This window comes from Glycine soja, chromosome 3 (assembly GCF_004193775.1).
Source record: "Glycine soja cultivar W05 chromosome 3, ASM419377v2, whole genome shotgun sequence".
Lineage (NCBI taxonomy): Eukaryota > Viridiplantae > Streptophyta > Magnoliopsida > Fabales > Fabaceae > Glycine > Glycine soja.
In genome coordinates, this window is record NC_041004.1 from 35367157 (window position 1) to 35389007 (window position 21851).

Sequence of the window (21851 nt, forward strand, 5' to 3'; positions counted from 1 at the left end):
CTGAACAATGAGTAATAAGTAATAAAGCTACAAAAAAAAATAGAATTGAAGCATACATCGGAGTCCACAAACACCATTTCAGCTTGCTCAGATTTGTTAGGCGTGCCAATAAACCATAGATCACTGATCCTCACACTGAGTTTAAGAGTTTCTTTTGAGCCATCGATGCTCTTTATCTTGTCTGGAGAACGTGCCATAACACTGCAAAAAAATACAACAAAGCCACCATCAAAATAGAAACACGATAAGCTAAGCAAAAATCCAAAACCTCGTTCAACACACAAAAAAGCTAACATGCATGTAAGAAAACACACATGAGAACAGCACCAGAACAGAACAACAGAAGTACCACCAACCCTAAACCAAACATCGTCCAACACAACAAAATTAAAAAATAACATGCATGCAACAAAACAAACATAAAAACACCACACAAACAAAAGCCAAAAACCCGGAAGGTAATATGCATGTAAGAAAAGAAAAGCCAGAAAACCATAAGCTAACATCGAACGTAACAAAACATACATCAAAATAGCATCAAACAGAACCCAAATTAAACTGCTCTGCATCTGCGAAAATGAAAACCAAAAACGCGCAAACTGAAGAATGAAGATTGAAATGCAAGAAACCACGTAAAGAAGCAAAGGCCAACACATGCACAACATGCAAAATAAAACACTTGTAAATGCCACAATCAACAAAATTAAACACCTGTAAGCATCAGAAGAGTGGTAAATTAAGGGCTAAAAGACCAAAAAACCAAGGAAATGAACAGCTGTCACAATCTTAAGCAGGGGTATTTCAATAATTTCCAGAGGATTCTCTTTTATAGATAATATATAGATAAGAATTTGATATTTGTTATTCAGTGTATGAGACAATATTCAACCAAATGACTATTTTTAAGGAACTTATATACTTTTTGAAGCAGGTATTATTTTTCCAATTCAAACATGAATAATGATTTAATTAGAAACAAAATCATGTTAATATGTTTATAAAGAAACTTAGTCATTTTACATAAACTGGTATAGATAACAAGAATTTAGAATTGACCCTTCAACCTAAATAATATTTTTTTTCTAATTACGTTCCCTTGAATTCTTACTCACTTTAATCAATTGGTATAATTTTTTTTTAAATGTGAATTAATTTCTTGACTCATAGTTTTGAATTTGACTTACATTTTTAATATGTCGTAGCTAATAGGATACCACACCTGTCGTCATGCATGTGGTTTTTGTTTTCTTTTTCGTGTTTATGTTATAAGTATCTAACATGGGATTTTAATGGAGAATTTGTTTATACATAAAACTTGAATTTCATACCGATAAAGAAAATATGTATGTATTACTTAAATAAATCATGTGTTACCTAAACATTAAATTTGGACCAAACCTATTAGTGGGAAGTAGGTAGTATCTCTTTGCTTGATTTGTTACTGACATAAAATCCAGATAAAATCATTCGGATCCAGCCAAATACATACTTAGCTTTACAGTCAGCATATTCCCTATTCTCTGGTAATTTAAGAAGTCCTTCCAGTATCTGCACATTTAGAGTAAAGAAAGAAATAATGTAAAGAGAAGGAAAGCAGAAAATGAGACAAGTCTATAACACAAACACATTAAGTTTTTTTTTTTCACTCAAAACATAAGCTGAATAAAACACCATAAAATTTTTAAACCCCAATGTCTATTCATTTCTCACGATCAGTATATAAGATGACTCAAATCCACCTCTTCATTCCTGACAGATTAAATCCTCCTTAGAATTAAAAATCTACAACTAATCAACAAAACCACTAAAAATACCTAAATTATGTTTTTTGGACTGTTCTTTATAATAAGGACAGAGATTTTGAAGAATCACATCAGCAAAGCTTCTATTAGCTTCATACTCTTTTATTGAGCAAGCAAATAGCACTAACACACCTAAGCGAGCATAAAAAAAAAGGATCCAAACTACCAAACCCCAATATTCCGATTGATTAATCCCCAAAAATACTGAAACACGAAAGATCGAGGAACCAACCAGCCATCAGTAACTGAACATCATAACAATTAGATCAAAACTAACCAACCAATCACTCATTCAGTCATTGGTCTGCAACATCTCTAATTACGCCATATACATTCGCATTAAAACAGATAGAATGGAAACTTTCTCACTTTCAAAATTTCGCATAGTTGCACATATGAAGATTTATTACAAGTGATGTGGGAAATGGAGGGTGGCGCCGCCGTCAGAGTCTTCATCAGAACCGATGGCGAGGGAGGAGGTGGAGGAAGGGAATGTGGCAGCGGTAGCGGCGACGGAGGAAGAGGGGCGTTTGGGGCCGAGGAATTGGCTGAGGGTTTGAATGAGTTTCATGATTCCACTGAAGACAAGGCGGAGGATGTTCTAGAAAGGGTCGTCGTCGGAGGCAGCAGAGTAGGAGGAACAGTCGTAGTCGAAGATCACGTAGTCGATGCAGACGACGACGTTTTCGACCTGCGGGACGAGGGAGTGGAAGCGGTGCTTGCTCTTTGGAGAGTGAAGGAGCGTGAAGAAGAATAGCTAGGGTTAGAATGTTCAACAGCGCGAAAGGAGACCACGAGGTGCGTGTTTTATTTTTTTAATCCAAATGAATTAAGACGGATTTTTTAAACAACCCGTCACAATTTTAATTTTATACAACATTCTAAGACGGTTTTGATTAACCGTCTTAGAATGAATGTTGTAAAAGGCTCTTACTCTTAATATATTTACAAAAATATCACCACACCACTTTCTACGCCGATTCCCAAACAACCATCATAGAGTCCCTGTCGTAAATTGTTGTTCTTCTAGTAGTGCTTGTATGGGGAAAGCAACTGCGAATTTTGAACCATTAGGTATCTCCAATAGGAGATTCTATTTTGAATTTTTAATCTTACAATGTTATATTACTTTTAACATCTTTTAAATTTTTTATTCAATAGTAAATATCCTTTTAACATCTTAAACTATTTTTTTTAGACCTCACAAGATATTTATCTTCTAATATTTATTTATAAATTATTTTAAATAATGAAAAATAAATAATTATATTTTTTTAATTTAAAAAAAATTATAACTGAAATAAAAAATTTATTAATAATTAAAATAGTTATTTATTAATATAATTTAAACTTATGATAATACATAAAATTGATTGGAAAAAAGACAAACATCGACATTAAGCAATAAAAATTAAATTTCATCATTATTGTGATTAAAACATTTCCAAAGATCTACAGGTGGCCGAAAACATTGATTCGCTATAGTAACGTCTAAAAAAAATTTGCAAACGCTACAATAATGGTAAAAAAAAGGGCAAAAAATTATCATGCATGATAGAAATAGGAAAATAGAAAAGAAACTATCATGCACAATATAAATAGAAAAAAATAAACTATCCGATTCCCAAACAACCATCATAGAGTCCCTGTCATACATTGTTGTTTTTCTAGTAGTGCTTGTATGGGGAAAGCAACTCCAAATTTTGAACCATTAGGCATCTCCAATAGGAGATTCTATTTTGAATTTTTAATCATCAAATCTTACAATGTTACTTTTAACATCTTTTAAATTTTTTATTCAATAGTAAATATCCTTTTAACATCTTAAACTATTTTTTTTAGACCTCACAAGATATTTATCTTCTAATATTTATTTATAAATTATTTTAAAATAATGAAAAATAAATAATTATATTTTTTAATTTTAAAAAAATTATAACTGAAATAAAAAATTTATTAATAATTAAAATATTTATTTATTAATATAATTTAAACTTATGATAATACATAAAATTGATTGGAAAAAGACAAACATCGACATTAAGCAATAAAAATTAAATTTCATCATTATTGTGATTAAAACATTCCCAAAGATATCGAGCTAAAGGTGGCCGAAAACATTGATCCGTTATAGTAACGTCTAAAAAAAATTTGCAAACGCTACAATAATGGTAAAAAAGGGCAAAAAATTATCATGCATGATAGAAATAGGAAAATAGAAAAGAAACTATCGTGCACAATATAAATAGAAAAAAAAATAAACTATCATGCACAATAAGCAAGAAAAATTATTGTTTTTGGGAAACAATATGAATCTTTATGATTCTTATAGAAGAATTAGATCTTTATGTAGAGATCTGACTGACAACTCTAATAATGAATCTTAGGAAGATTAGATCTTCAAACTAAGATCTCATTTCAAGAACCACTATTAAAGATGACCTTATAAATAAGAATTTTTTACAATGAAACACATGAAGGAAAAAAGTGTTCAAAACACACAATGGATTAAAAATGATCTATTTTGCATCTAAATTATATTTAAATAGAAGATATATTAAATGTGTACTTGATAAGTTCTTGAAGCATACAAATTTTCTTTAATAATGTGAAGATTTCGAGTATATCGACATCAAGACTAATTTTTATTTGTCAACAACTTTGACAGGTGGAATAATAATTAGTGCTACGATAGGATGAGAAGAGAAGTGATCACGAGTCTCTACAACGTGCAGCTTAAGGTTGTATTTTATAGCACGTCCAAGACAATAGATTTATGATAAAATTGAAACAATATATTATCTTTTCATCCATTTTAAAATATTATTCCTTGTTATTTTCTTGTTGCTAACCATTTAGCAATTTGAAATTATAAACAATAATTGATCAAGTCCAACTTGTATATGTAACAATTTTTTCAAACCAAATTCTAAACATGAAATCCTCCGATTTGTTTTTTTTTCTTTCACCAAATATTTCAAATTATTTATATTTTCAGTGCCAACAAAAAATATAATAATATTTCACTTAAGAAATTAATTAATCATTTGATCATATTAAATTCTCTAATTTAATTGATTATCAAATATTAAAATAATTTTTTTAACAAAGATTAGAACACTGTTAGTGTGATCCCGTAGATTCAATACTTAGCTAATAATATATTAATCAAATTAATATATTAATCAAGGTATGCATCAAACAACACACCTTACCGAATAAGATGAAGTAGCGTTTTACTTTCAAAAATCATGAAAAGAATAATATAATAATTTCTTTCATCTTTATAAATCTGAGATAACTTTAGAATCTAGTGTCAAACTCCTTTTTGAGTTAAATTATAATGACTTAAGAAACTCATTTCTTCTTTCATTTAATTTTCCTGGTCAGGATATAAATATTTATATAGTTCAAACTCATTATCAAGAGTTGATGGATTCCTTATTGATTAATCATTAATTCTACATGTATTTAATTTAATCATATTCAATCTCTCTTCAACAAGTACTCCAAAGCAATAGGTGTATGGAATCAAAACATAACAAATAACCTATTAATTACTATAACAATCTCACGTCAAAGAAAATTATTAAACCTCTTTTTGAAAGTTTTCTATTGATAGTTTATGATAATTTAATCATTAAAAAATTTTAATTGAATCAGTTCAATGATCACATTCACATGTAATGCATCTATATATGTAAATTAATAAATAAAATTTATTAATATTTATTCAATAAATATTATCACATATATATTAATCTATTCGGATTATTGATGTCCTATTTACAATAATCTTATGATCAAGAATAATTTAAATTAAAATTATAAATGATTTGTTTCTCATTATCATAATCTCTATCATAATAACAAGTCTCTAATTTTAATTAATTAATTATCAAATTAACAATTTAATAAAATAATAATAAAATAAAAAATAATTATTTGATAAAATTAATAACATGATAAATTAGATCTTAAACATATATATTTATCCCGATAACACATGTATCCTATCAGTCCAAACAAATTTCATTCAATTAAATTATTTACTTTCAATCTACAACTTTATTGATCACTTTATTTATTTATTGTTTTTAGACCTTTACAACATTTCCTTCACCACATTTTCTTATGATGAGTAGCGTAACATAATCAACTTCAATGCTACAACTGCAAGAGAGCTCTTTTAGAGTGAACTAACAATCTAATAAAAGAATAAAATCTCTTTCTTAAGTCAATTGTCTAACATAAATTACACATTTGTAATTAGTCGTTTTCGTAACTAATCAATCGAAATTCTCCTCACCAACACAACTCTAGCACATTGATGAGAACTCAAGTCATCACCAATTGAGGTTCCTTTCACCAACCTTGGATCATGATTAGCGCGTGCAATTGAGATTAGGACGAAGCACTTCAAAGATGGAATCGACACCAACCATAAAAAGGGATTCCAGCAACCGAGTTAGGATCCAAACAATTCCACAATTGTACCCCCCATGATGGTTACAATTATCGTGAATGAACCTACTGTTAACATGGAACATGATCCTATAATTATTCTTGCAATATCTATTGCATGGATATGCAGCTTTAGTTCCTCCACCTTTGAAGTACTCCTCGTGTGGTCAGGACTCAAATCTTGCAGTTACCCCTTCATTCATCCACCAACAAATGGAAATAGGGTCCATGACATCATATACTAGATTTCCAAGTAGTTACGAGACATTAATTGTTAGGCCTATGGTGCAAAACAAGATGCTAAGGGATAAAGAAAAAGAGCAAAAACAAGGCTACCAGCATAAAGCTTCAATTACTTTTAGAGGAATCAGCCAAATCTGTTGGCTACGAATGTCATCATTCATCCATTCACAAAGGCAGCATATGGCCTTCACAGTTCCAATTTGGATAATGCAAATGCCTAGGCAACCACCGTGCACCATTGGAAATATTGGATTATTGTCTCCTCACTTTGGGTTGGGATAGGGCTAGGTCCTCTCTTTCATACCCCAATGGCTGATTTTGAAGGCCAAACCCTTAACTATGAGAAGATAAGGATGAGTAAGACATTGAAGGAGAACTAGCGAAGCCATTAACGAGAAAGACAATGAGGCTGAAAAGGGTGAGGAAGACACTAATGAGGTGTAAGACATTGAAGGAAAGCAGGAAGACATTAGACATTAACGAGGAAGACAAAGATGATGAAAAGGGTGAGGAACACATTAATGACGAAGACAACGATTAGAATAGGTGTTGTGAGTTAACATTGTACAATGGTATTGAAAAACTCAAGTGTTTTTCAAAACTATTTACTATATGTATGCAAATCTCTGGTAATATGTATACTTATATTCTATATTTGTAGTAAATATGTATACTTATATTCTATTTACTATATTTGTATATGGGGTAGGCAATTGCCTCATTCTTGACCAGAGGTGGGAGATCCAGAGAAAACATATATATAATTCATCCAGTTTGGAATATAAAGAATAAAACTCTCTTGTTTATCTCAAATATAAAAAAATCTCTATAAATAAAATCTTACTTGATGAGATTATCTTCAAAATACTTTTTATTTAATAAGATTAAAAAAAATTATGTTTGATATACGTTTCAATGAGTGCTATCTAGTGAACTTGCCATACGTACGCAGCACCTTTGCTGCTAGAGAGACGCAACAAAAATCAAGCAATTGGCCAAAAGCTAGTTGAGCATCATAATAGAGTTTCCACACCACAACCTTCACAAAAGGACCATCTACAAAAGACATCATAATGATGGCAAATCAAAGTCATCACTTTTTTGTTCACATTATTTTGCATATAGCTTGTCAGTTTCTTATATACAAAATATAAAGAGGAAATAAAGAACTTAGTCCCTAAAATTTCCATTCACTAGAATATAGTTTGTAATATTTTTGTTTTATTGAAGTTTGTAAATTTTATGAGTTTGAATTAATTCTTAAATTTATGAAAGCTCGTTTCTATTTTATATGTTGTAAGAACTATAGTGAGATCATAACAAACTTGATATTTGATTTAATTGTAAATTATAAAAATTAACGTGTACCGGTAAATATATAGATTTATGGGCTGAGGAACACAAGCTATGATTTGATTCAAGAAGACAGTGTGCAAAGGGATCAGATATTTGATTTCTTCTTTGATATATTCATTCCTTCTTGAATATAAAAACACAAAGACACAATAGCAAAACGATAAAATGAACCTGCAAAATAGACTATATAATTATGTGATAAAAATTTGTCTAAAATGACAGAACTTCAAAGTTTTAGTGACAAATCCAAAACTTCTGGACGTGATTCTTTATTTGATTCACTTGGACTTCCCTGAAGTTGACCAAAACCAGCACCAACACTAGAAGAAGAACCAACAATGGGTCTTGTAGATTCACTCCGAGTAATCAATGGAGATGTTGGTAAGGAAAATCGTTGGTTAATGCAATAACCAGGTTCTGTCATGGGGTGCATGTATGCACCATTATAAGGGAGTGTCCTTGCTTGCAAGGGAAGGTTTGACATGTATAAATGTGATGAATACGGATAAAACGGTGCCCTAGATTGCATGGGAACATTAGCTGGGCTAAATCCAAGAGCATTCATCTCTTTTTCTTTATCCATACTGATCAAGAGGTTTCGCTCTTTTTTGTGGGCATTTTGGTGTCCTCCTAGAGCTTGAGGACTCGAGAACTTTTTGCTGCAGAACATACATGAGAACTGATTCTCTTCTTCCACTTCCTCGATCTTGCGCTTCATGGTTTCTCTTACTGATGACATATTTTAGAACCTAAGAAAAAGAAGTTGAAAATGTTTGCAGGGAGAAAGGTTAATTATTTGTGTTGTGCATTTGTGAAAGGAGGACATGGCATGGGTATATATTAAGAGACGATTCAGCATTGCGGCTACCTTTAGATGGAAAATATTCTTAAGTCAGTGGTCTCATGTTGGACATGATAATCACATTAAAAGGAAAAGATGGATCTGATGAGAGGCCATAACTAGATGATATATCGATCATAACAATGTTTGTAAAAGTTATATATCCTGATTGAAGTCTTTTCCTTTGTAAGAAAAATAAGAATTATTCAATCTATGAGACAATATTCAACCAAATGACTATTTTTAAAGAAACTTACTTTTTGAAGCTGCTATTATTTTTCCAATTCAAACATGAATAATGATTGAATAAGAAACAAAATCATGTTAATATGTATATAAAGAAACCTACTCATTATACATAAACTGATATAGATAACAAGAATTTAAAATTGACCCTTCAACCTAAATAATAATTTTTTTATCACGTTTCCTTGAATTCTTTCTCACTTTAATCAATTGGTATAATTCTTTTTGAAAAAATGCAAATTATTTTTTTAACTCATAGTTTAGAATTTGACTTATTTTCGATGTCGTAGCTAATAGGTTACCAAACCTGCTGTCATGTGCATGTGTTTTTTTCTTTTTCTTTTTCGTGTTTAGGTTATAAGTATCTTACATGGGATTTCAATGGAGATTTTGTTTATACATAAAACTTGAATTTCATACTGATAAAGTAAACATGTATTAATTAAATAAATCACATGTTGGTATAATTAATGTGTTTCTTAAAAATAAATAGTGAAATTTAGCATCTCGATAATATGAACTTTTATACTTTAAACAGAAAAATGCACTTTTTATATTATTAGAAAAATATTTTTTTACGATATTGATTTAATGTTAAGTTAATAAAAAATTATCTAATGACAATAAATATAATCATTATATTATACGATGGTTTTAAAAAAATCATGTTAGAAACTAGAATAATTGTTATTTCACCATTGATTTTTTGAAAATCATTTTAAAAAATTATGATTTTAAGATGATTTTGTATTTTATTAAACTGTCTTAGAATATTTTATGTTATTTTTAATATTTGACTACCTCTGCACCCTGTATCGTGTCTGCTCCCTGTATTCTCACTCTCCCTCCCACGTACTCAAGGCCACAGACTTGGCCTTCACCCACTTGTTTACTTTGCCGTCGCCGTCCCTCCCCCGCATAAAGTATTCCAAATTCTCACCCTTTTCTCTCCGTTCAAGAATCTCCTGCACCTTCTAGTACTCAAATAACGTATTTTTCACAGGAGAACCGTTGTGGAGACCTTTACTTCACTATTGTGTTTTTCACAGCTAGGAGGTTTATGTATACATATCTTAAATGCTAAATGTATCTTTTTCATTTCTTGTTGTGCTGCATTTCAGATCTGAAGAAGATGCCAACGTATTCCTTGTGAGTGATTTTCTGAATACACCGCAGGTATGAGTGGTGTGATATTCAAGTAGATTAGTTTGTTTTTTACAACCGAATCATAGATTCATACAATCCTTTGTGGAGGAAAATATTTCCAAAGAAGAAGGAAAATTTACATCACTAGTGATAGAAGACCATGAGTAACTTGCAATCAAGTACCAAGACTGACACTGACAAGGACACCGGACACGACATGAACACGGACACGTGGATACCTGTGAAACACATCAAACTCAACCTGATACGGGCGTCCGTGACACCCCGGATATGGGCGTCCGTGTCGTGTCGTGTCGGTGTCGGTGTTGGTGTTCCTCTTTTGTTTTCGTAGTCCAAATGTTACACTTGTTCTTCTAGCTAGAAAGATGAGAAGAATGAAAATGCTTACAACTTAAATCCCCTTTAGGTCTCTAAAGTCTCTCTTGTTATTATGCCATTTTAATTGTGCTGCTAAATTCTCTAAATGCTTGGGTTGACAATGGTGAGGGCTGTTCCCCTTGGAGATGCCCAGGGCTGTTCCCCTTGCATGTGGACCTTCAAATACATCAGTTGATGAATCCATTTTGATTGAGAAGCAAGAAAGGGTTGATAATGGTGCCAATGATGGAAGATTCAGTGTTAATCAGTTCCACGGGAGATCACGACATAAAGTAGATCCTGCTCGAGACCTCTCTATTCAAGTTCTAGAGAAGTTTTCTCTTGTCACAAGATTTGCCCGTGAAACAACTTCACAACTTTTTGGAGAAAACCAAAGTAATGGATTTAGTCCCATTGACAGGAGGACCCATATCCAGACTAACCTTGATCATCCTAAGTCTTCCAATGTTGAGGAAAATACCTTTGTTGAAAGTCCTGTTGTCTTGGATTCTCAGGAGGTAATCTCTTTTTCTTTGGCCTTGTTATTGTAAATTTTAGCTTACTATCTACTACAAAACTGGTGTTGTTAGGTGCGCATAATTAACTTCCAATGAACCGTGAGATGTCATTGTATAATCAACATGTATGTCTAAGGGTCCCCTGTTGTGTATAGTTTGGTGGAATGATGGTATACATCTTTATTAACATAGGAATTGTTTATTTTATTTTCCTTTTTTTTTTTTTGGAAACTGATGCCCTTATGAAGCTTCTGGGTTACTTTTACAGTTTTATTGGCTACTAGCAAGGTAGTCAAACAAAACGCAAGGTGTTTTAACTCGTTGAGGCAATAGGCATCAATAAGTGCTTCATTGAAGAGAGACATTAATATTAGAAAAGGAGAAAACATTCATGGTAAAAATTCTGAGTATTTTAATATTACAAAGCCCAGTCCCAAAGACTAACAACTAGCTTTTTAAAATTCAGAGTATTTTACCATCTGTAGCATCTCAATCAATAAGTTGGCAACATGTGCACAACTTTGGAATTTAAAATGTGTGAATATTATTGTAAGGTGCTAGGATTTGTTCAAGGTCATACTGGCAGTATTAAAAATTGTCTGATATGTCAATTTGCTTGTCCATATGGTAACTTGGTGGCCTCTGTAAATTTGTGTTGATATAGCTGTTATGAATAATCTGATTGTCATGGGAGATAATATCATATTTGGTGTCTATTGTTATGAATTGATTTATGATACTGCTCATATTTGCAAAAATTTATAGGGCCTTTATTTCCCCTGTTCCATTTTACACTGTATAATATTAATGACATCATCTTTTGTTTCTCTTCTGGCAGTTTGATAATTTATCGTTAGTATGGGGAAAACCAAGGCAACCTCCTTTGGGTTCTGAAGAGGTATGAGCTGTATATTTTATAAACGATATTGTTTCTTATATAGGTTTCCAAAATCATCATATTGTATACATGAATTTCTCTTGCAAATGCTCTTTTGTCATGATGGTCATTGATATTGTAAATGTGCAAATGATGCAATCTAGAAGGATTTTTTATTCTTGGCAATGACTGGACCAAAAGTTAGACGGTCAGTATGATGGTTTTGGTTTAACTGCTTGCAAGCTTCAATTAACTTTCTTCTTTTGACTCCCCCCTCCCACATACGGGGCAAATAATGTTCTTTGATGTTTATTTTATCTTCCATGATACAATTGGGTGTATATAAGGTAAATATTGATATAAACATTTTCTTTTTTCATTATCTTAAATAACATGCCTTTAAAAAAAGTAAAAATCTTAAATAACATATTTGAGGCAAATAGAAATTTGGGTAAACCGGCAAATTGCAAATAATCTCGTTGGAGTTTGGGTTAGAATAAAAACATTAAATTCTATAAGATTTATCTTGTTGTAGTTGAGCCAGCTCACAAGGTACCCAACCTTCTGTTCTTTAAAGCACTTGCTTCTTTTTTATTATTATTTTATTATAATTTTTATATATTTTTAAAGTATATATTCTAAGATGGTTATTTAAAAAAATCGTGTTAGAATTCTCAATTTTTTTTTTGATTTTTTAATAAAGAATGAGAATTCTATGACAATTTTCTAGATGACCATCTTAAAAAGAAAAATCGTCTAAAAAAATCTATTTTCTAAAATGATTTTTAAAAAATTATTTTAGAATTCTCTTTTTTTTTGTTTTTTTAAAACACATTTTAAGACAGTTTTTAACATAAAACCGTCTTAGAATGATAATTTTTCTAAAACATACGACGTTGATTTAAAAGACGGTGCGGTGAATAATCATAAAAAAAAATGATGCAAAAGTTTTTTTTTTTTTGAATGGATGATACAGAAGTTATTTAATTGTAGCTAACTAACAAATAGATAATCGTAGTTTTAATTTTGACAATATGTTTAAGATTTCATTATATGGACAATAATTAACTCCCGTTGGTTTTAAATAGATTGTAGGATCACCAAATTTAAACCATATGAATTGGTTGTTATATGAAGAGTCTAATTGAGTCTATGTTGAAAAGACCACACATAATCATTTATCAAATGGTAAAATTACAAATTAGGTAATATGTAATTAAATATTTTTTAATAGTCTTAGCACTAAAATGAAATAAAAAACTGATAACCCACTACTAAAAAAAAGCCCATTACACATAGGATTCAAAATGCAAGCCATTTTATACAGGGCATTCATTTCCTATATTTTTATTTTTGAAAAATACACCTTTCATCATATTTCAGAAAGTACATTCCCGAATGTGAATTTACATTTCAGAAGGGAGGTGCAAAATTCAAATATTTTTATATAGACAGCTAATCCGAGCCCATTATATATAGGACTTAAATGACATTTATTTCCTACTCTCCCACTACTAAATCTTGCACCTTTCATTGTATTTCAGAAAACTCATTATGAAGTTCAAATTTACATTGCTAAATGCAATGGGAAGTGCAAGATTCAAATAAGAGTTCATGCCGACTCAGAATGACTTAAATTAAATTTGGATCAACCCTAATAGCAAGCTGGATATTTGTATGTAATTAAGAGGCAATTCTCATGTTACCTCTTCTGGCTAACCTCCAAAGAAACCACATGCTCTCATGATCTGATAAAAGATGGGAAGTAGGTAGTCTTGCATATAGGGAAAATGACTGCTAATTTTGAGCCTTTATAAATAAGAGTTTTAACAATGAAACACAAGTCTCTGATCAATCCAATCAAATTTAACATTTCATTATATAATTTATTTTCAATATACAATTTTATTTATCACTTTATTTATTGTACCTACCAAAATTGATAGAACTTTGTTTGCAGTGTTGCTTCTCCTCGGGGGTGGACCCAGGATTTAAAGATAGGACCAAAATCCAATAAATATACAAACATTAAAATTCGTATAAAATAGCTACGCTTTTTTTTAAATGATCTAAGAACAAATAATAGAGAATCCATATACACAAAAGATATTAACATTTTCTAAAAATTCCAAAGTTAAATGACAATCCTCAATTTAATGTCACCAAGAATATTTGTGAATTTATAACAAAAATTGGTATATGTATTAACCATAAGTTTTTTTACGAAAAAAAATTCTTAGTTATATTCCAAAAATCTACTTATATATTTTGAATAAATTATGTTACTAAATAATGTTTTAGGATAATAGTAGCCAAGAAGACGACCATTAAAATAATAAGTTGCTTAGAAGATGAAAAATGTTGTGTTGTGACAAAGGTTTCAATTATAAAAGCAAATTATGACAAATTTTGAATGCAACTCGATATCTAATTTTCTTTCTTAAAATTCACATAGCATTCGGGTTTCTACTTGTTCACTTGAGATGGAAGACAAAGTGAAACCTCATAATGATAAGAACAAAGGCAAGATGAGAAAAACAAAGAGAATATAAGAAAAAATGATGAGAGCATAGTTCCACCCTTGCTTCTCCTTGTGCTCCTCCAAGTACAATAGTAGAATGTAATGTACCTGCAAAAATACTCTAATGTTCAAGTCAACAATGCGAAAGTAAGAGACAAGTATCACAATTAGGATAGAATTCAAATTAGATTAACTACTGAGATCATGTATATAAAATTTTATATGTCCTTGGGCGTAGTTATCTTATATAAGTGACATTAATTGATGCAAGATTCATGTAGAAAGAGATATGTTCTCTATCTTTTCTTATCTTTGAGGCCGGGAGATAAATTTTCCTCCTTTCCTTATTTACGATAATTGAGTATAGGTAGTACATTTATGGTTTTTAGATGTTTACAACATTTCCTTTATCCCATTTTCTTAGGAGTGATGTAACATGGTCAACTTCAATTCTATGATTGCTAGAGAGTTCGATAGAGTGGACTAAGAATCGAAAGAATAACATCTCTTCCTTGAATCAAGCGCTTAAAGTGAATAATAATTGATAATTAGTTGCTTTCATATCTAATCAATTGAAATTTCCCTCACCAACACAATTCTAGAACATTGAAGAAACCTCAATCATCACAAATTGAGGTTCAATTCAACAACCTTGGATTCGCGGACAAATTGACCTCAAGGGGATTCTTTTTACAAACTAATTACCTAAAAGAATCTATTTTGAAACTTATTTTCAGGGGGGTCTGTTTCTACAACCATTTCACCGTCTAAGTTGGCGAAACAGCGTGAACAGTAGTGTTTCGTCGTCTAAACTGGCGAAAAACAGTGAACAGGGAGGGACAGGTTTGCAGTGAGTATTTCACCATCCATACTGTGAAATAGTTGACAAGTGGCGAAATTTAAAATTTGATTCATTTATTTTATTGATTACAAAAAATTACTACAATCTCACCAATTGATTAATTTAATTACCATATATCCTTATTTAATTACAATAAATGTGGAGTTTATGGCAGTAATGAATTATACGATCTGTGTGTCATACAAATAAATAATGGATTGTACTTCCTTATTTATTTAATTGTCATATATCCTTATTTATTTACATGGTCATATATCCTTATTTAATTGCCAACTCAAAACAGTTATAATGTTCATATAAACTGTAAATAAATAAGGATATATGACCATGTAAATAAATAATGGATAGGATATATGACAATTAAATAAATAAGGAAGTACAATCCATTATTTATTTATATGCCACAGATTGTACAATCCATTACCGTCATAAACTCTGCATTTATTGTAATTAAATAAGGATATATGGCAATTAAATTAATCAATTGGTGAGATTGTAGTAATTTTTTGTAATTAATAAAATAAATGAATCAAATTTTAAATTTTACAGCCAGCTATTTCGCCAGTATGGATGGTGAAATATCTTGTATTTTGCTCCTACCTTCAGGGGAAACATGCAAAAGCCATCCCTGCCCCTACGTTGTACTTGTTTCCCTAACATGGACAACGAGATGTTCCTGTTCACTATGTTTCCTCAGATTAGATGATGAAATGCTACTTTCATGATGTTTCGCCATCTTGGACGGCCAAATGGTTGTAGAAAGAGACCCCCTCAAAATAAGTTTCAAAACAAATCCTTTTAAGTAATTAATTTGTAAAAAGAACTCCCTATGGTCAATTTACCCGATTCGCGCATGCAATTGAGATTGGGACGAAGCACTTCAAAGATGAAATAGATACCAACCATAAAAAGGGTTCCAACAATCGAATTGGGATTCAAACGAGCATGGTTACAATTCCACAATTGTACCTCCCATGATTGTCTCCACTCAAGTCACTGATTTCCCATAACTATCGTCACTTCTGGTCTCTGGATGTCTTCATCCCTCGCAAAACTTCATTCTCATGAATGAACCTACTGCATGTTAACATTAAACATGATCCTACAATTATTCTCGCAATATCTATTTTTGTTACTGATCAAATACTAATGTTACCATGGGCAATTTATTTTGTTTTTTGGTTTTTAACTTAATACTTGTTTTGACCGACACTATCTCATGTCAACCATGAATGTTGGATGCAATTGTTTAGCTTCTAATATTTTAGCGTCGAACAAAAAGTTGACGCAAAGCCATTGTTGACTGACTATTAGCATCGGCTTTTGTCATTTAGCGTCGGCTAAAAACAATTCTTAAACGTGATTTTCTTATAGTGTGGAGTGTATGATGTGTTCTGAAGTTACCAAAATATTATGGAGATTCATTTTAGCATAGTAAAACATAGCCGTAACTTGTATGTCTGGAGGGGCGTAATATTAAATTGATCAGTTATACACTGATTTTTCGTCATATCATCGGGAGTTTTTATCAAATTGTTTGGGCAGATGCTTAAGCATACTTTCTCATTCTTGTAATTCCATGACTCCGTCCAAGTAAACATGCAATTTACCCCTGGTTGGCAAGAAAAAATATACAAAACTTTATAATGTCTACTGGAAAAGTATGTTTTATAGTTTCAGGTGACAAGTTAACTTCCGAGTTAATATTCTTTTTTAATAGTTAATAGTTACTAGAACATGAATTACTAATTGTTCTATTTGATTGAAAACTAATTAAGAGTATCCCTTTCCAGTTTCCACTGTATAAAATAATTAAATCACTTTAGCGGAGTATCCTTTGGATGTTCTGTTTTAGTGGTTCTTTTTAAGTAATTTCTATTGCATCTGTTAAGATTTTTATCAAAGAAGTACAATCTTGGAATTTGAAGTCCATAAGGTGAACCATTAGCTTCCTTTCACCAAAAATTGGATGCTTAGAGTTACTTTCGGTAAACTCCCTTCTCATGTAACTTATTTAATTAATCTTAAACAGGAATTTCAATCCAAAATCTGAAGAGGAGAAGCCAAACTCGCTATGGGTTTTTCCTTAGTTCCTTGAATTGCCATTTCAAATGTAGTTACATAGACACAAGGCAATTTTCTTAATGCAACAAAGAGTAATCCAAGGAAAAGAAAAAGAAAGATTAGATCTCAGCAGGCACACGTTTGTACAAATGTGAGGGGAGCCTAGGAGAAGCCAAAGCTTGTATTGGAGTCCTCATGTATGTGACTAACCCTGGATTCTCTCCCATGTCAATTTCCTCAGGCTTCATTCCTTCAGGTGGGGTCCAACAAAAATGGTGCAAGAGGTGGCCCAACATGGATGTTACCAAGTTGATACCAAGTTGGGCACCCGGGCATACCCGGCGACCCGCCCCGAATGGAAGTAGCCTAAAGTCATGGCCCTTCATGTCCACATCCTCCTCAAGGAACCTCTCGGGTCGGAACTCCAACGGATCCTTCCACACTGCCGGGTCACGGGCCACGGCCCACACATTCACATGCACATTGGACCCTTTTGGAATATCATAGCCTCCAACTTTGACATTGGCATTGGCACGGTGTGGGAGCATTAGTGGGGTTGGTGGGTGAAGCCTCATTGCTTCCTTGATCACACATTGTAGATAAGGCAGGCTTGAGAAGTCAGCTTCAGTCATCACCCTTTCAAGCCCAATTACCCTGTCTAGCTCTTCTTGGACCTTTTGTTGCACCCTTGGGTTTCTTATCAATTCAGCCATGGCCCACTCAACTGAAATTGCAGTTGTGTCCATCCCTGCTGTGATCATATCCTATCAAATCAAGAAAAAAATATACATCAATTATCAATTATAATTTTGAAACACTAAACAGTCACCAAAGTTTTAACAAACTAAACATGAAAATGTAGTTAGCACTAAGTAGGTGTTTGGATTCAAGTTATATCATTCAAAATCATGTTAAAATGTTTTTCTTATATAAATATTTATCTATTTAGTCTCACATTGAAAAATTGATCTTAAATGAAATTAAATTTAACAGTGTGTTTGAATTGACAATGAAAATAAAAAAAATCACCATGTCCCACAATGATTTGCCACCGGGAGACCACATTATAGAGAGTAATTATTTAGACTACCATAATTTTTCCAACATGGTCCGCCACATTTACAAACAAACACTAAGTAATTTTTGTTCTGGACAGTATTAAATTTTAGAATGAGAACATTGGAAGATAAATCACTATATTAACTTGATCCAAAATCAATTATATATGTAAAATGTTCGTCCAAGAACAGATTTAATAAAACGTACCCAAAGGAGACCAATGATGGTGTCTTCACTAAGGTCATACTTGTCTTGCAATGTGAGGAGGGCATCAACAAAATGTTGCTTGGCACCACCAGATTTCTTGCGTGCTTCAGTGTGCTCCGTCATGATGGCTCTGGTGAGTCGGTCGCGGCGGGCTCCATGCTTGGCAAAAGCTCCTTCTTCCAGTGGGAACATCCAGCGCAGCCAAGGGATGTGTTCTGCCATGGCTAGAGATGCTCCTAGCTTTAACCCATTTTCCACAATGGCCTTGAATTCTACTCCTTGCTCATCCATAACACCTTCTGAGTTCACAAATCTTTTTCCAAATGCCAACCTGGTGATGTTGTTGAATGCCACAGACCCCAAGTGCTTCCTCACCAATATTGCTTTCCCTAAATTTCCTGGTCAAATATTGTATACAAATACACATTTGGTAAATTAGACTACACCTCAAATTTCATGACTTTTTTTTTTAATACAGAAATAAGCAAAATGTATTTAAATGTAACATTTTTTTTTCATTAACTTGTTGAAATTAGGATTACAGCGTACAATGATAGTTGGGGAGAACAAATTTACTTAGAAATGTCACAATTTCAAATAGCTAAATAAAAAAAATGAAGTTCTTTAATTAATTTGCCTCAGAGTAAAAATGAAATTAAACTATATCATCACACTTGTTTGATGCAATTCTCTTACATACTTTAAAATGATTGATTGCAAGTATTAATTGCACCGATGATGTATGATAGAGTTGTTTAATCTTATTTTTATTTGAGATAATTAGAAAATCCAAATATTTATTAAAGAAAATTATTTTATTTTATTTAGTGAATAACTTTTGTTTGACAAAGTTTCAGAGTAATTATTCTTTCCGTGTCACAGAAGTACCGAAAAATTAGGTAGACTAACTTTATGTCGAAGGTAGAAATAGCTGCTATAAGTAGTTGCACTGTTTAGGGGAGAAAAGACTTTAAAGTTGCTTGAACATGTAATAAACAAGTCGGCATCATATTCCATAATGCAACCAACCGTACCGAACCATTAATTATTAGACATAGCTTTTAAAAAAATTCAAAAAAAAAAACTTGGAAAATTTGTTGCATTTCAAAATTAAAGCATGTTATAAGTCTCAGTTAAACCAAAACATTTTGTTCAACTTAATTGATTTTATCGGACTAACTGAGCAATGTTCTTTATTTCAACTCAATTACTTTTCATCAGAAGTTAAAAGTTAAAATTAACTGAGTTTTGTGCATGTGTGTGTGGTGCAAACTATTATATATGGACCTAAATTCCTAAGGAAGACACCTTTTCTTTGCATACAAAATAGGTTAACATTTCCAACCACAATTTATCATAATCCCATAAGACGCCGAAAGCCTCAACTCATCACATCAATGGCTGACTTTTTTGTTATTCACTATGCATTCACCTAATTAGTTGCTTATTGTTACTAACATCCTAACACATTCATATAAATAGAGTGCAAATTACTCATTATGTCCAAAAATGATATCTATAATTTAAGAAAGGAGAAAATAAATATATTTAAAAGTCAATTAAAAAAGCATTTAGAGTTTTTTTTTCTCCGATTTTCACTTGCATCATTAAATTATAGTATATTACCTTTGTTTCCTTATACTTTTTTATTTCATCTCAGCCAAAAGATTATGATTACAAATAACTCATTTCAAGGACTTAATAAGTTGCTCAATGTCAAATAAATAAATAAACAAACGAAAACCACATGATAAATCAAAGCCCAAATGTCTCGTGTCATAAAGTTGGAAAAAAGTTGTTCATCTATATTTGACTATGCTCATAATGATGTAGATATAGGATTCACATTAAAAGATTAAATAAGTTAAAATTATAAGTAATAATATTTAAATGTTATTCTAGCTGTTTATTTTTGTTTCTAAAAGAAATAAAATAAAATAAATATATTTTAACGCATACTTTTTATCCTTATTTTTTAATTTTAAATTGAAAGTATCAATATAACGTAAAGATATCAATGTGTAAAAAATAAAACCCAAATTAAAATAAATGTAAATCAATTTTTTAAGCTGTGCTAGTGCACAAAAAGCTTATTTTAAATATACAAATACAAAAACAAAAACAAAAGGAAAGTAAAAGTGTTCCGACAACTGGTTCATGAGTGGGGCACCACGCACCAGCACCTTTAGGCACTAAAAAAAAGGCATAGGTTAACAAAAGGGATTAAAATAACTTATTCTTTTTCTTTCCTCCAATAAAAAAAATAACACGCATTAAAAAAAAGTATATTAAAATAACTTGCAAAGTTGCATGAGCCACGTGGGTTTACTTGGAGTCTCTAAAATAATATAAAATTCTATTTAATTTCACTGCAGCAACTCTTTGAATTGTTTTTTTTTTTTTTGACAGAAATTCTATGTATTTATAATGTTTTCGTTTTTTAGCTTTTAATATTTGCTTTTGAAACGTTACTCTTTTGGAAAGATAGAAAGCGAAACATACGACGGAGACAAGATTCCTAGCAAAATATAATTAGAAACCTCCGAAGAAGTTAATAACAGGTGAAGAAATAGAAAAGCAAATCAAAAGCATTTCCAGAAAAGGGTAGGAAAATGATTTTTCCGACGAATACATGGTATCTTGACTCAATAAAAAACGTACCAGTGGTGGTGCAGTGATTGTAAACGGACTCAACCATGGTGGTGACCTCGTCCTCCCTAATGGGCCTGAGGGACTCGAGGCGCTTCGGCGTGAAAAGCTCGAGCGTGCAAACCTTCCTCACCTTCACGTAGTGCGGCCCATAATCGGCCCAAATGAGATCCTTCCCGTCGCGGCTGAACTTCGCCGCCGACCGGCTCCGGTGCCGGTCCGCCAGCTGCTGATCGTGCTCCTTCAGAACCTCCTTGGCCAACTCCGAGTTTGAAACGATGACGTTTAGGGTCGAACCGAACCAGACCGATATGATAGGGCCGTAAGACTGCGCCCACTCAGCGAAGCACCGGAACCGGACGGGTTTTATGTCGTAGAGGTTACCGACTACCGGCCAGGGCCGTGGGCCAGGAGGGAGCTTGAAGCGTAGCCGCTGGTATAGGGTGTAACCGAGCCAGAGGGTTACCAGTGAAATGGGTACTATCAGAAGCAGAGCCATTTTGTTGGGTGAATGATGAGAATGTTTTGTGGTGGTTCCTGGAAGAGTTGGAGGCAGGTTGAATTGATATATACTACTATTAGAGAATGAGAGAGAGAGAGAGAGAGAGTTGGTGAAAG

At 32.1% G+C, this 21851-nt stretch overlaps 3 protein-coding genes across 3 annotated transcripts; 1 reads left to right on the forward strand and 2 right to left on the reverse strand.

Moving 5' to 3' along the window:
• Nucleotides 1–8091: 8091 nt before the first annotated feature.
• LOC114405213 (zinc finger protein 10-like) lies at nt 8092–8583 on the reverse strand. Its single transcript, XM_028367842.1, has one exon. The coding sequence runs from the start codon at nt 8581–8583 to the stop codon at nt 8092–8094; it is 492 nt and encodes a 163-aa protein (XP_028223643.1).
• Nucleotides 8584–9891: 1308 nt separating this feature from the next.
• Nucleotides 9892–12212, forward strand: LOC114405505. Its single transcript, XM_028368002.1, has 2 exons — nt 9892–10994; nt 11833–12212. Exons 1-2 carry the CDS (start codon nt 10623–10625, stop codon nt 11896–11898), a joined length of 438 nt encoding a protein of 145 aa, XP_028223803.1. The 5' UTR covers nt 9892–10622; the 3' UTR covers nt 11899–12212.
• Nucleotides 12213–17233: 5021 nt separating this feature from the next.
• Nucleotides 17234–21851, reverse strand: LOC114406591 (cytochrome P450 98A2-like). The gene is made up of 3 exons (XM_028369344.1): nt 21246–21851; nt 18585–18982; nt 17234–18082 (listed from the first exon to the last, which is right to left on the reverse strand). The coding sequence occupies exons 1-3, from the start codon at nt 21730–21732 to the stop codon at nt 17438–17440; spliced, it is 1530 nt and encodes a 509-aa protein (XP_028225145.1). The 5' UTR covers nt 21733–21851; the 3' UTR covers nt 17234–17437.